The sequence below is a fragment of the Hemitrygon akajei genome, chromosome 1 (assembly GCF_048418815.1).
Source record: "Hemitrygon akajei chromosome 1, sHemAka1.3, whole genome shotgun sequence".
Lineage (NCBI taxonomy): Eukaryota > Metazoa > Chordata > Chondrichthyes > Myliobatiformes > Dasyatidae > Hemitrygon > Hemitrygon akajei.
In genome coordinates this window covers 110,807,068-110,822,784 of record NC_133124.1, presented here as the reverse complement: position 1 = coordinate 110,822,784, position 15,717 = coordinate 110,807,068, and the positions used below count along the sequence as shown (strand labels likewise).

At 41.7% G+C, this 15,717-nt stretch overlaps 1 protein-coding gene across 1 annotated transcript in view; it reads left to right on the top strand.

Annotated features, from left to right (window-relative positions):
- The first annotated feature begins 989 nt into the window (after positions 1 to 989).
- The window catches only part of pkhd1l1.1 (PKHD1 like 1, tandem duplicate 1), a 144,546-nt gene continuing 129,818 nt past the window's right edge, over positions 990 to 15,717 (top strand). Inside the window, 10 exon segments of the mRNA XM_073069876.1 lie at positions 990 to 1,056; positions 2,445 to 2,531; positions 2,614 to 2,758; positions 5,261 to 5,339; positions 6,353 to 6,410; positions 9,051 to 9,144; positions 10,621 to 10,674; positions 11,598 to 11,665; positions 11,748 to 11,790; positions 12,229 to 12,299. Of these exon segments, the coding sequence (XP_072925977.1) occupies positions 990 to 1,056; positions 2,445 to 2,531; positions 2,614 to 2,758; positions 5,261 to 5,339; positions 6,353 to 6,410; positions 9,051 to 9,144; positions 10,621 to 10,674; positions 11,598 to 11,665; positions 11,748 to 11,790; positions 12,229 to 12,299 (766 nt within the window).

Genomic DNA, 15,717 nt, shown 5'->3' with positions numbered 1-15,717 from the left:
AATTTCAAACTCAATAGTGATTTCCACAATTTTAGGTGACTCGCCCATTTTTGTTTTGTTGTTATCCGGACTGACTAGTTCTGCTGTTGGTTATCCATCTGTAATATTAACTCAGATTTACCCTTTCCATTTAGACTGTCAGATTTGCTGGTCATTTTCCCTACAATTCTGACCTGCATTTCAGAGCTTTTACATGTTAGAAATACTCAACAGGTCAGTCTGCAACTGCAAAAAGAGAAACAGAGTTAATATTTCAGGTTGGAGGTCTTTAATCAGAATGAAGAATTGCTTCTTTTGTTTTGAGCTGAAACATTATTTTTCTCTCTCCATAGATATTGTCTGATCTGTTGAGTGTTTCCAGCAATTTTCTGATTTTATTTTGATATTAAAAGTCTTCCCAAGTTCAACAATTTTAGTCTTAGTTACTTCTATTTTAACATCCACCAGGAAAAAGAAATTAATTTTTTGATTGACTCATCCTCTGGGCTTAGCTTTTGTTTTGTCTCTTCTCCCAATCCCTGCCACATCGCATGATTTTTCTTTTTGTTAATTCATCTTCCCAGCATCTATCCTGTCCCAGATCTTTCTGTTTGTTTTGCGCTTACTTCTCACTAGTCCTTGTTCATTTAAGAGACGTTGTTTTATGCACTTTGTCAGTAATTGCAGCTTAAATATTGCTTGATATTAATCAAAGATACTTGAATACACAGTCCATTGATTAAAAACACACAGTGAATGTGCAGAGGGTATTTGCTTCTCTGCCTTTGCCTTGCCTTGTCTGTCTCTCATCTCTGACTCAGCAGCTCAAGCACGTCTGTGAAGGAAAAGGAATTGTCAACATCTTTCAAGCCCTGCATCAAGATAGCAAAAATTTTCTGCTTATATTCAGATGGGTAAAATCTACAGTGCTTGACTCTTGAATGATGTGCTTAAAGCGTTCTCTACTTGCAGTATTCAGAAGCTGAAAGGATCGGGAACCGTGGGACAGCATGGTTGGCTGGCTCATGCCCTGGAGCCTGCTGATATCTCTCCATCTCTGCTCATGGCAGTTGGCAGGTGAGCACAGAATCTTACCTGTCTTTGTGCAGCAAGTGTTGTCCAAACATAGCAGGTGGCACTGTAGTGTAGTGGTTAGCACAATGCTTTGCAGTACAGGCAACCCAGGTTCAATTCCCACCGCTGCCCGTAAGGAGTTTGTACGTTCTCCCCGTGACCACATGAGTTTCCTCCGGGTGCTCTGGTTTCCTCCCACAGTCCAAAGATATAGTGGTTGGTAGGTTAATTGGTCATTGCCAACTGTCCCATAATTAGGCTAGGATTAAATCAGCGGATCGCTGGGCAACTTGGCTCGAAGGGCTAGAAGGGCCTATTGTGTACCGTATCACAATAACATTTTAAAAATCTCATATTTATTGAGTGTTAAGCTGCACTCTTATCAAGGCAATACTAAACGTTTATTGAAGGATGTATTCTATAGATGTGAGGTTGAAAATGTATTGACTGGCTTCATACAGGAACATCAATGCCTTTGAGTGGAAAATCCTACAAAAGTTAGTGGATTTGGCCCAGTACGTAACAGGTACAACCCTCCCAACCATAGAGCACATCTACATGAAATGTTTTAGAAAAGCAGCCTCTATCATTAAAGATCCTCACAACCCAGGCCATGCTGCTGCCATCAGGTAGAAGGTACAGGTGCCTCAGGACTCGTACCACCAGCTTCAAGAACAGTTACAACCGCTCAGCCATCAGGCTCTTGAACAAAAGTGGTTAACTACACTCATTCTATTTCTGGTGTTCCAACAACCAGTGATCTCACTTTAAGAACTCTTTATCTTGTTATTTCATGCTCTCGTTATTTATTGCTATGTATTTATATTTACATTTGCACAGTTCTTTGCTCATTGATCCTGTTTACTATAGATTTGCTAAGTTTGCCTGCAGGAAAAAGAAACTCAGAGTTGTATGTAGTGACATGTACGTTTGAACGTAGTCTGGTAATAAATTTTACTTTGAGCTTTTATTAACTACTGTCTCTCCCCATATGTATCTTTTCCCTATTCCGCACCCCACCTTATCTAACTTACCATCTGCTCATCTCTGTTTCGAATTCCCCTCTTCCTCTATAAATTTCCTCTCTCTCTTTCTCACTCTCACCCTCCCCTTCTGTCTCTTCGTCATCATTCTTCCCATTTTATTTCCTATTTTGTCCATCTCTGTTTAACTTCTGTTTAATTTTCTCAGTAACTGTAACACAGCTGTATATTCTGCATTCTGTTTTGCTTTTGAACAATGTACTTATGTAGACGATCTGTCTGGATTGTACACAAACAATAGCTTTTCACTGTATTTCAGCACGAGACAATAATAAACTAATATCACTGCCCTTCTCTCTAACTTTTTTTTTAACTTTCCCTGTGTATTGACATACTATTTTTTTATAGGTTCCCAAGTTGTTCCAAAAGTTTTTAGTGTCCATCCTAACTATGGAGGGCAGAATGGAGCAACAAGGCTGACAATCAAAGGGCAAGGTAAGAAGAGTCTCTTCTTTCTCACTGAGTTAGCTTATGCCCCTGCCTCACTGCTTCTAATCCACTATGGATGTCTTGGCAGGATTCTCAGTGGGGCATCAGTTTGACTTTGGAGCAGAAGATGAAAGGTTGGGCAACAACGTGCAGCTGGTATCGGATACCAGGTCCATCCCCTGTGATGTGGAGAGGGAATCCAGCCATGAAACACAGATTATCTGTTACACCAGGTACTTGACTTCAACTCATTAGAGTGACTTGACTCACTCTGCAAATATGGAACAAGAAAATAGTTTAATTGAGACATAGTAGACTGCAGATGCTGGAATCTGGAGCAACAAAGAATCAAACAAAGGAACTCGGGTGGGGGGGGGGTGCCAAGGACCATCTGTGGAGGAAAACAATTGGCAATACTTTGGGTCAGAAAACTGCATCAGGATAGTGAGTGGAGTATCTTATGCCAAGACTCACTATGAGATCTTGTGGCCAAGCCTCAAGCAATCTTTAACTTAGACCAGTAGGAAGACAATCTCTCTGAAATCTGTGGGACTGCTCCCCGAGGTACAAATCATATCTCGCATAAACTCAGAAGTAACTTAGGGTGCTGCAGGTTGAAATTGCAAATGTAGATTTGTTTATTATTGTCACATATACCAAGCTGCACTGAAAAACATTGTTTTGCCTACCGTAAAAACAAGAAAGTAATGTTGAGACTTTATAAAGCACTGGTGAGGCCTTACTTGGAGTATTGTGAGCAGCTCTAAGAAAGGATGGGCTAACATTGGAGAGGGTTCAAAGGAGGTTCACAAAAATGATTCCAGGATTAAAAGGCTTGTCATATGAAAGCATTTGATGTCTCTGGGACTCTACTCACTGGAATTCAGAAACCTATTGAATGTTGAAAGGCCTTGATAGAATAGATGTGGAGAGGATGTTTCCAGTGGTGGGAGAGTCTAAGATCAGAGGACACAGCCTCAGAATAGAGGGGCATCCTTGTAGAATGGAGCTTAGGAGGAGTTTCTTTAGCCAGCGAGTGGTGAATCTGTGGAATTCGTTGGAACAGGCAGTTGTGGAGGCCAAGTCATTGGGTATGTTTAAGATAGAGGTTGATAGATTCTTGACCAGTCAGGGCATGAAGACATGGGGAGAAGGTAGGAGATTGACGCTGAGAGGGAAAATGGATCAGCCATGATGAAATGACTGAGCAGACAATGGGCCAAATGGCCTAATTCTGCTCCTATATCTTTTGGTATGTCTATACAGATCATTTTGTTATAACAGTACATTAGGTAGTACAGGGGAAAAGCAATAAAAGCAGAATGAAGTGTTACAGTTACATAGAAAGTGCAGTGCAGGCAGACAAGGTACAAAGCCATAGCAGGTAGATTCTGAGGTCGAGTCCATCTGATTCTACATTGGACCGTTCAATGTAACAGTGGAACAGAAGTTGACCTTGAGCCTGGTGATACATGCTTGCTAGCTTTGTATCTTCTTGTCCAGGATTGGGTTGGATCTTTGATTATGTTGGTGCTTTACTGAGGCAACTCCAACCATTCACCTTCAATCTCCATTTCCTCTCAGAGGGAGTTTATCCTGTCTGGGATGGTATCATCTTGATAATCACATTCCCTTACATTGTTGTATCCAAGGCTTAGTGAACTCTGAGATATGCACTTTGACCTTGCTAGTTTTATACCCAACAGACACATACTGCTGGGTCACATCAAATCCTACCCATGGGCATGTGGTTGTAACTATCTGTTCAATACTTCATGCTGAGTTTAACTGCTTCTCAGCATCTCCTTCCTCACACATGCTGTCTTGTATGATTTGTCCCTGTTTGTATCTTAATATAAATTACAACCCATTTCAGTAGACATCTCCCACCAGGTTAAATCCCTACAAAGTACAGGAAGCATATTCAACCAATGTATCTCTGTTGTCTCTGTTTTTCTGCAGTTCCCTTTAACCAGAGTAGGAGAGGGTGCAGAGCCACAATCCACAGCCAGTCCTAAACCACAGAGGTGCAGGATCCTTACTCTCATTAGTTTTCTCTGGGTGGATTTGCTCTGACACACAATTTGGAGATTTGGGAACCAGGTAGTCAAAGCAAATCTGGAAATAGTGTGTTCTCCAAGCTGCGTCTCTGGAGGAAGAGCCAGTTAACATTCCAGTTTGATGCCAATTCATTGGAACCTTATAAAAGCTAACGATAGAACAAGTTTGTAAGATTGGGGGGGGGGGGGGAGGTCAGAGGTATGCTCAGTATTTCCATGGTGACATAGTGGCACAGCTAGTAGAGCAACTACTCCACAGCTTCATCAACATGAGTTTAACCCTGACCTCCTGTGCTGTTTGTGTGGAGTTCGCACATTCTCCCTGTAGATTTCCTCCAAGTATTTCAGTTTCCTTGCAGATCCTTCAGACAGTGCTAAACAAGATTAATTGACAACTAGATGGTCTCTGGTGGCAGATAGAATCTGGGGGAGTTAGATGGGAATGTAAGGAGAATAAAATGGGATTAGTGTCCAGTTGGTGCTAGTGGATGTTTGATGGTCAGTACAGCCTCACAGTATTAAAGGAACTGTTCCAGTACTCTATGGCTAATGTGCTTTGTTTCTGATTTAAAACATTTTCAGCATTTTTTTAAAAATTTGTTTTGAAGTATCTGCATTGGTAATCCTTGAAGAAGCTGTTGCTCCGATTTCAATGAATCTTCTTCCTTGTTACAGGCCCCTTCCAAATGACAACTATGTTGTTGTAGTGAGTGTGGATGGGATTCCTATTGTTAACCAATGGAGATCCTTTTATGTGAGTGAAAACTTTTTACTCTCATGCACTGCTTATAGCACATCAGCCAAGAGAAGGGGAAATTTGAAGCAGAGAACTTAATCAGTAACAATGAATCCAAATTAATAACAATGAATCATGCTTTGGGACTATTGGCTTTTGAAAGTCGATTGGTAGGGGTGTTCTGTGTGAGGGTAAGGAAATCACACTGCTGCTACTGTATATAAAACTTTAGTCAGGCTGCACGTGGGGTATTCTGATTGTACCACTATGGGAAGCTTGCAGAGACTGTGGAGGGGGTACAGAAGAGGTTTACCAGCATGCTGCCTGGATTAAAGGGGATGAGCTATAAAGAAAGGTCGGACAAAACTGGGTTATTCTCCCTAGAGTATCAAAGGCTGGGGGATGGGGGAGATCTGATAGAGTTTCTTCAAGTTATTCAAGGCATAGCTGGGGTAGACATGTCAGAACATTTCCCGTAGGTTAGAAATGTCAAACACCAAAGGATGCAATTTTAGAGTTAGAAGGAAGAAACTTAAAGGCGGTCTGAGGACAAGATTTTTAAGCAGAGAGTAGTAGGTGCCTAGAATGGTTATGGAAGCAAGCAGTTTGAAGGAGTTTAAGAGGCTTTTGGACAGACACATGAATGTGCAGGGGATAGAGGGATATGGATTATATGCAGGAAGAGAACATTTAGTATAAATTGGTATCAGAATCAGCATAATCTTGTGGGCTGAGTGGCTTGTCCAGTGATGTACTGTTCCCGTATGTTCTATGAAAACCATTTTCCCATCTTAATGGAAGTAAACCTTCAGTGGTCAGACATTGGGCATCTTCTTGTGGAAGGAGTAAGGAGCAGGGCTCTACCTTTGCTGCCTGGGCAGTGTTTTGAAAGGGGACTCATTTACCAGTAATAGGAACTATTCCTTCCCCATTGCATCCCAAGAAAGACTGGGTGTCAGAAGTAAAAGCAAAATCATTCATTCCAGCTGAGGTTCAACACCATTACTAATTTATGATGTTTTATTTCACAGGCACGCAGCTACCGTACCCCAACCATTGAGGAGATTTCACCAATGTCCGGATTTCCAGGTCTGTGCATTAACGTATTCCTAGTTTCACAGCCGGTCAGATGGCAAAATCTTACCACAACAATATCATGCATGTCCACTTTCCCATGGGAATGGCATTTAATCAGGACCAAGTTTGAACTAAAGAGAGGATGGCCACTAGCCTGTCCTTAAACACAGAAACTGATGATCTCATTGGCTCATTGTTGAGGTTTAGCCAACTGGGAGATGACTATTGTCTTCCCTACCCTGAGATTCTTCTCACTTTTCCGGTTCCTTGTGCTTTTCATGAAAAATGGCCTCTCTGACATTGGAATCACGATGTCTTCAGTGCTCATTGTTGACATGAACAAACCCAGCAGCAACTTCAGGAATCTGCTCAGTCATAGTTAAACTCAGAAATCTAGGAGTTACTTAAAATTCCATTATTCCACGTATTGCAAGTTCTTACCAAATTCCTGCCATATTGGTGCTGTTCCTGTTTCATGACAGTCTATTTAAGACCATTGTGTGTTATCCAAAGCAACTTGATGATTCAACATGCCACAATTGACCCATCTTTCATTTCTAGTCCTGGGACCTTTGTATCAACTTGAGAGGCCAAAAGGATCCTCCTTTGGAAGGCTCATTCATAAAGTCAGCAGTTATGGAATCAAGAGAAGCTTGGCTGTGTGGATTCATACAGAAAGCAGAGGGTGGCAGTAGATGGAATGTATCCTGAAAGGATCTGTTCTGGGATCCCTTGCTCTTTGTGATTTTTATAAATTACTTAAATAGGAAGTGAAACGGTGGGTTGTAGGTGACACAAAGGTTGGTAGTGTTGTGGATAATGTAGTGTGGAACAAGACATTGACAGGATGCAGAGCTGGGTGGAGAAGTGGCAGATGAAGTTCAGTACAGGAAAGTGTGAAGTGATACACTTTGAAAGGCTGAATTTGATGGCACAGTACAAAGTTAATGGCAAGATTCTTAGCAGTGTGGAAGGACAGAGGGGTCTTGGAGTCCAAGTCTACAGCAAGTGGTTAAGAAGATGTACAGTGTGAAGGTCTTCATTAGTCAGGCATTAAGTTCAAAAGCTGCGAGATAATGTTGTAGCTCTATAAAATCCTGAATAGACCACAATTAAAGTATTGTGTTCAGTTTAGGTCACCTCATTATAGAAAAGATGTAGAAGCTTTAGATAGAGTGCAGAAGAGGTTTACCAGGATGCTTCCTTGATTAGAGAGTATGTCTTATGAGGAGAGTTTGAGTGAGTTAGGGCTTTGCTCTTCGGAGAGAAAACTTGAGAGAAGACTCTTTTGAGAAGAGACTTGATAGAGACAGCCACCATCTTTATCCAAGGCTGGCAATGGCTAACATGAGTGGACATATTCTTAAAGAGATTGAAGGAAAATATAGGGAGGATGTCAGTGGTTGTTGTTTTTAAATGTTAAGTGCCTGGAACACACTTCCAAAAGGTGGTGGTAAGAAGCAGACAGACAGGCAGACAGACATACTTTATTGATCCTGAGGGGAAATTGGGTTTCGTTACAGTCACACCAACCAAGAATAGTGTAGAAATATAGCAATATAAAACCATAAATAATTAAATAATAATAAGCAAATTATGCCAAGTGGAAATAAGTCCAGGACCAGCCTATTGGCTCAGAGTGTCTGACACTCCGAGGGAGGAGTTGTAAAGTTTGATGGCCACAGGCAGGAATGACTTCCTATGATGCTCAGTGTTGCATCTCGGTGGAATGAGTCTCTGGCTGAATGTACTCCTGTGCCTAACCAGTACATTATGGAGTGGATGGGAGACATTGTCCAAGATGGCGTGCAACTTGGACAGCATCCTCTTTTCAGACACCACCGTCAGAGAGTCCAGTTCTACCCCCACAACATCACTGGCCTTACAAATGAGTTTGTTGATTCTGTTGGTGTCTGTTACCCTCAGTCTGCTGCCCCAGCACACAACAGCAAACATGATAGCACTGGCCACCACAGACTTGTAGAACATCCTCAGCATCGTCCGGCAGATGTTAAAGGACCTCAGTCTCCTCAGGAAATAGAGACGGCTCTGACCCTTCTTGTAGACAGCCTCAGTTTTCTTTGACCAGTCCAGTTTATTGTAAATTCATATCCCCAGGTATTTGAAATCCTCCACCATGTCCACACTGACCCCTTGGATGGAAACAGGGGTCACCGGTGCCTTAGCCCTCCTCAGGTCCACCACCAGCTCCTTAGATACATTAGAGACATTTAACCATGTACCCTTTATCTTTTAACCATGTACCTCATCTCATAAATGCTTTTATGCATTTATGAGATGAGGTACATGGTTAAAAGAAAAACTGTGGGAGGGGAGGGTTAGAATGATCTTGGAGTAGGTTATAAGGTCAGCACAACATTGTGGACTGAAGGGCTTGTACTCTGCTGTTCTGTTATATGTTCTATGTTCGACAGCATTTTAGCAGGAAGGTTCCACTTCTGACAATGCTGTACTCTCTCTGTATTTCACTGGAGCATTGACCAAGATTGTGTGATCAAGTTTCTGGAGTGGGACTTGAACCAACATCTCTAAGAGTAATTCCTGCATTGCTTTCTTCTAACTTTGCAAATTGTAGCTCATTGTTCCAGCTCTTCACCTTTCCAACAATTTCTGATTTCCTTTGGTTCCTAGGCCAACTGATTACTATCCAAGGGAAAATTTTCACTGATGTCTATGGCAGTAATAAACCAATGGATTCCAGTCACAGCAACATCAAGATTGTAAGGTAACATTAATGAGTGAATCAACTGTGTAGGTCATCCCAGTGGAACAGCACAGCTTGGAACTGCTTTGGTGTTCCTCTTCTGCCTTTTAAATGAAAACTGCCTAGCCATCAGGCTTTGACTGAGGTGAGGTGGTCCCTTGACAATAACTAGGATGAGGCACAGTTTGATCTGTAATTTTTTTTTTTTACCTTCGTGGGCCCTTTTTACATCAACAGCACAGGAGTAGAAACTGAGTAGTTTCAAACTTTTGGGACTGCACAACCCACACAACTTCTTATGGTCCCAGGACTATCAGGAAAGCTCACCAAAGCCTCTGCTTTCTGAGAAGGCTACAAAGAGCTGGACAATGCACATCTATGCTCACCTCATCCTACAGATGCACAATCGCGCATCTTAACATGCTGTTACTGGCCAGTGGTGTAGTGGCATCAGCACTGGACTCCGAGGCAGATGGTCCTGAGTTCAAACCTAGCCGGGTTCCAACTTGGGCAGCAGAAAGCCCTGACGATCTACTTCCACGTCATGAAATACTGTGTCCATAGGGTTCCCATGAGTCACTCAACAACAACAACATGCTGCATAGTACAGACAGGAAGATTCTACAACAGGTAGTCAAAACTACCCAACACATCACTGGCACCAGCCCACTTGCCATCAAGGACATATGTATATACAGAAAAGGGCCAGTAACATCAGGAAGGATCCCACCCACCCTGTTTGTGGATTGTTTGTTCCACTCCCATCAGAAAGGAGGCTATGTCGCATTCATGCCAGGCTTAAAGCAGTAAGGCTGATCAACACCTCAACCCACTAACCTAGCCCTCCAAATCCCCTACTACCACTACTTCATAGTATGTGCAGACTGCTATGCCTAGCATCACTTGATGGACATGCCATCAGTCTATGTATATAAGCTATCTTATGTATTTATATTTATTGTGTGCTTTTTGTTATTATGTTCTTTACCTTATTGTGTTTTTTTGTTGTGCTGCATTGGATCCAGAGTAACAATTACTTCATTTTCTTCTCCTTCACACTTGAGTACTGGATATGATATTAAGTAATCTTGAAAATTGAATGAATCTTAATTCTGGAGCAAATGATTATGTGTGGTCATAGCTCATGGTGAAGGAAAGGAATTCCATGTTTTGTTGTTTTCTGAGACTTTCAAACATCTAATACCACAGGGAGGGGAAGACGAGACAAAGCTTTTGCAGGGCATCCAAGCATGATCACTCAACCAGATCTTTCTCAAGAAGATCCTCTTTCTGTCCTGATTATGTCCTCCCTTTGATGATGGTACACTAGATTTGATTGCATTTATAGCTTGGTAATGTAGCAACCACTGCATATTCATCTGCTTTTCAAAACTCATTGAAACTACAATGGATATCCTTTAAAGTCTAGTTGTAAGCAGAGATTACAAATACCAATAACCCTGAATGATTAATTATGTGACATCTCTCTAATCCTAGAGTCTATGCTGGAGGAAAGCTCTGTGACTTAGTTCATCCGGACTCCGATAACTTGTGAGTTTATTTAAATGTAATGAGGATGTTCTGTTGAGTCTGTTTTGATTCAGTCTGGCCCACTGTGATATCTGCTTAAAGTGACTTAGTCATTTTCTTCCCAAATTTGTAACCAACTCATTCTGAACTTTCTGAGTTGCTGTCTACAATTCTGGGGGCAGTCCTAGCTTAATTCCATCTGGAAAGGTGTCCCTTTGTTTATACACATAACCTATCGGTGTGACTTTAGTGGTTGTAATTAAATTCCCAGTGGTTAACCATCACTGGATCTTCGAGGTTACTTCTTCCAAAGTTAGCAACCAGCATTGCCGCATCGCTACTGATGGTAAGATCCAGGACCTGGTGGCTGGAGGACTACTGACACTCAGTACTCCTGAGCGCTCCACTTAGGACTGCTGTCTACACCACGAACTGCCCTACCTTATATTTTGTTGAAATGAGCAGTCAACATTTCGGGCCGAGACCCTTGGCCCGAAACATTGACTGCTCATTTCAACAGATGCTGCCCGACCTGCTGAGTTCATTCAGCTTATTTGTACGTGTTGATTTGACCACAGCATCTGCAGTGTACTTTGTGTTTACTACCTTATATTTTACACCCTTCGGCAAATGGACGTGAATTGGTCTTGGGCAGCGGGGCAAAGTAATAGTTTCAAATCTACAGTCTATCTGAAACCAGACCAACCCTCGAATCCGAAGAGCTGCTTTACCGTCATCAACTTTAGACTTCATCCCTGAGGCTTATTTTGACTCTGAAGTTTTGAAACTTTGTGACTGATAGCTGGTCGTGGAAGGAACCTTGCCATGAAACTTTTTCATATTACCCTGGGAGAACTATTTTCCCATATAGATTTCACCTTCCTGTAAACTGATTGCAATAATAATATTTTTGTTGAATACAATGCAAGATTTTAAACTTGCAGGTATGGTTTGAAACTTAACTACAGGGATAAAGGCACTATGACCTGCAGAATGACTGGCACATACATAGGTAAGATTCATTAATGATCTATATAGGACATTGTCAAAGCTGGAACAGGCATAGCATTTCAATTTCTCTTTGTTGATTTCAGGCCACCATAATATGAGCTTCATTTTGAATAATGGCTATGGAAGGTAAGAAATTTTAACCAATTAACTTAAAATCACACGATGGAAACTGTAGAGCCAATGTCACTGAGGGAGACTGCATGTGTACATACCAAGTATCGGTTCCTGTGCAATTATCCACTGATAATTACATAGCATTAGTTGCTATTTGGTATTTTATGTACTTCAAGTAAAACCTTAATCAAACTTTTAATGTTTTGTTATTTTTAGAGCAGACTTGATATTTTTGGGCTAGGTGGGAATTTTTCACATGCTTATCTGAGTATGTCACATCCTAGGTATCCACGCACACAACTCTCTCAGCAAAACATATTTGTGTGTTGTATATAAATGTTACATTTATTAAGTGAATTTTCAAGCACTATATTACAAAATACATTACTTTTATGGTGCAGTTTTCATCTTTAGATCAAAATTGTGCGTTCCCTGTTATTCCCACTGCAGGTCTCTACCTCGTGCAGAAGCTTATTTTGTTTCCTCGCTCAATAAACTCAGCATGTTCCAAACCTACGCAGGTAAGGACACCACCATTCATTAGGATTAGTGAGTTAAGGAGTGACAGTCTTATCCATTGCCATCATCTGTGACCCTGGGGTGATCTTAACTTCATTACTCAACAGCTACTTCATACAAGCATACTGTCATCCAAGAAATGGTAGGTCCAATAACCATAAAGTCAAGAGGATTGGCTTTAAGGAGAAGGTCCTGGAGGGAACTCCAGGTCTCTGGAAAATGAATGGAGTAATAATTAAATTCTGGGATGAGAAAGGAGCAGAGATGTTAGAATTTTATGGTATTGGACATGTTTGTGATAGGGTATGGTGGGCCAAGGAGCGATTTGTAAATCAGGATGAGATTGTGATCATTGGAAGGTGAATTCAGTCATCCCAACCTCCTTCAAGAGTCATACTCAGTGTAGATTGGTTCACAGCTTCCAGTCCAGATACATGTGTATATATGCACACTGCTTGACCAGGAAGAGTCTGGGTATAATGTGGAGTCTTTCCCATGCAGTCCCAGCCACTGGGTGGTGAAATAGTGAACTGTTTATTGGACTAATTATACACATGGAAGAGGAAGGAAACTGATCAAGTCCCCACTCCACGTCTGAGGTTCCCAGATCCCTTCTGGAGCCCCTTTCTTCCACCCACCTTCTCTTCTCTTCCCAGGATTGGCACAGGGCAGTGACAGTGTCTGGAACAATGTTGTGGAATGTGGCTGGTCAAGAGCACAAGATCCCCCACCAGAACTTCTGCAGCTTTACACAACTGGCAAATCCTGACTCGAACATTATTAACACTTAAAACAAAATTAGCTAAAACACTTTAAATAATAAATTAAAACAAACAACAGCAAATAATTTAGTATGTATAATTGGCCTCTTTCCCTTTGTTACTTACGATTAACACAGAAGGAGGCTATTCTGTAGGTGCTGATTCCCAATAGGACAATTACATTAGTCTCAAAGCTCCTCTCCCTGTGGCCACCCCGTGACTCATTCTCTCTCAGCTGCTCACCAACTCCATCTCAATTCTGCTGCAAACCCTCTCCCCACAGTCATTTACAATGGCAAATTAACTTATCAACCTTGGTCTTTGAGTTTTGGCAGGAAACAAACACCCAGAACAAACTCAGGGAGAAAGTGCAAACTCCACATGGGCAACATCCTAGGTCAGGGTTGAACCTGGAGCCCTGGGGACATGAGAAGGCAGCACTAGCTCCAGCACCATTTTACTGTTCTTCTCCTTTTGACCTGTCACTCCCCCAAATGAATGGATTTGTGAATCCCCTGCCCAGTATAACCAGCTGAAGGATCCAGGCCTGAGCTCCCAGTAAGTGCTGGGAATCTCAGCAGACTCCTGCTCTGCCATTGGGCTTCGTGGAAAGTCTGGGGCGAGAGTGCAGCTGGGACACAGAAAGGGATGAAAATGGGAGGTGGAGGTGGGAAGAGGAAGGACAAGCGATGCTCCTGAGACACCTCAAAATGTGGGAGTGCTCTGAAGGTTATGCATAACTCAATATGCAGACATATGTTTGGGAAAGGTTATTGGCTGCCTTGATTTATTTCAAGTTTGGCAAATTTATTAGGCAGCTATAATAATACTTATTGGTTGAATGTACAGAGGTTTTGTTTATGAAATAGCATCGAGTCAGAAAAATTCCAGCAGAAGTATAACTAGTGGTAAAAATGTCATCTGGGTAATTGGATTGAAGCATCTGCTGTAGTTAATGGTGTCTGACCCTACAGGCAGAGATGTGGTTCCATGTCAGTCACTGCTGATAATGAAATACAAACTTACAAAGATCTAGTTCACTGCATCATTACCCTTTCTCTCAGGATCCACAGGGAATGTTTTATCAACTCCTGTTTAAGATAGATAGATACTTTATTCATCCCCATGGGGAAATTCAACTTTTTTTCCAATGTCCCATACACTTGTTGTAGCAAAACTAATTACATACAATACTTAACTCAGTAAAAAATATGATATGCATCTAAATCACTATCTCAAAAAGCATTAATAATAGCTTTTAAAAAGTTCTTAAGTCCTGGCGGTTGAATTGTAAAGCCTAATGGCATTGGGGAGTATTGACCTCTTCATCCTGTCTGAGGAGCATTGCATCGATAGTAACCTGTCGCTGAAACTGCTTCTCTGTCTCTGGATGGTGCTATGTAGAGGATGTTCAGAGTTTTCCATAATTGACCGTAGCCTACTCAGCGCCCTTTGCTCAGCTACCGATGTTAAACTCTCCAGTACTTTGCCCACGACAGAGCCCGCCTTCCTTACCAGCTTATTAAGACGTGAGGCGTCCCTCTTCTTAATGCTTCCTCCCCAACACGCCACCACAAAGAAGAGGGCGCTCTCCACAACTGACCTATAGAACATCTTCAGCATCTCACTACAGACATTGAATGACGCCAACCTTCTAAGGAAGTACAGTCGACTCTGTGCCTTCCTGCACAAGGCATCTGTGTTGGCAGTCCAGTCTAGCTTCTCGTCTAACTGTACTCCCAGATACTTGTAGGACAAGTATACAAGATACTTGTAGGATACTTGTAGCAGCTAATTTATCTCCAAAAACCCACTGAAATTGGAACTGGTGTCCAAAGTCAATCTTGTGTTTGATATCAGAATGAGTGAGGCTCAGGCAGGATCCTGATTAATGTTGATCTGTTCAAAGAACCAAAATTTTATAACTTCTCCCCCAATGTCATCCACTGAGGTTCCAAGCTGTGAGCAGCAACATTCTAGGCTGCCTCCTTCCAGCAAACTAACATGAAGTCAAGTTGTTTCTCAATAAGCACTACACGTCCAACCTTCACATCTCCCTCCACAAGCCCTAATATGTCTCCCAGTCCCAATGCTGTAAGCCAAATGTGCCCCAGATGTTCTTGCATCAATGGATAACTGTGGTTGATACATCTCCAAGCACCAGGCCAGAGGTAAGGCCATTTGCAATTATTCTATGAGAGGAAATTATCTGCCACAGCAAGCAGACCGTGTGTTTCTGTGTCTGTCTTTTGTGCTGTCCACCTCTCTTGGAATGTTTCCTGAAGTTTCACTGTTGATTTCAGGATCTTAGCGTATGTAACACTGTGATTTTTATCAATCTCAGTCTCTTTCTGGATAAGTTAGTTCCTGAACTGAGGCTGAAGCCAATTAAGTACAATATAAACAGAACAAAATTCTGCAAATGCTGGTAATCTGAAATAATAACTCTCTAATGAAAGGTCAGTAACCTGAAATGTTGATGCTTCTTCTCTCTCCACTGCTGCTGCCTGACCTGTTAAGTATTTCCAGAGTTCAGTTTTCATATTATTGCTAAATCTAAAGAGCAAGATAAGTTTTCATTTTAATGATATCATTTATAGTTTAGAATGAAAGAAAATTTGATATGTGTTGGTGATGTTAAATGCTGCCTTTCTTCCTT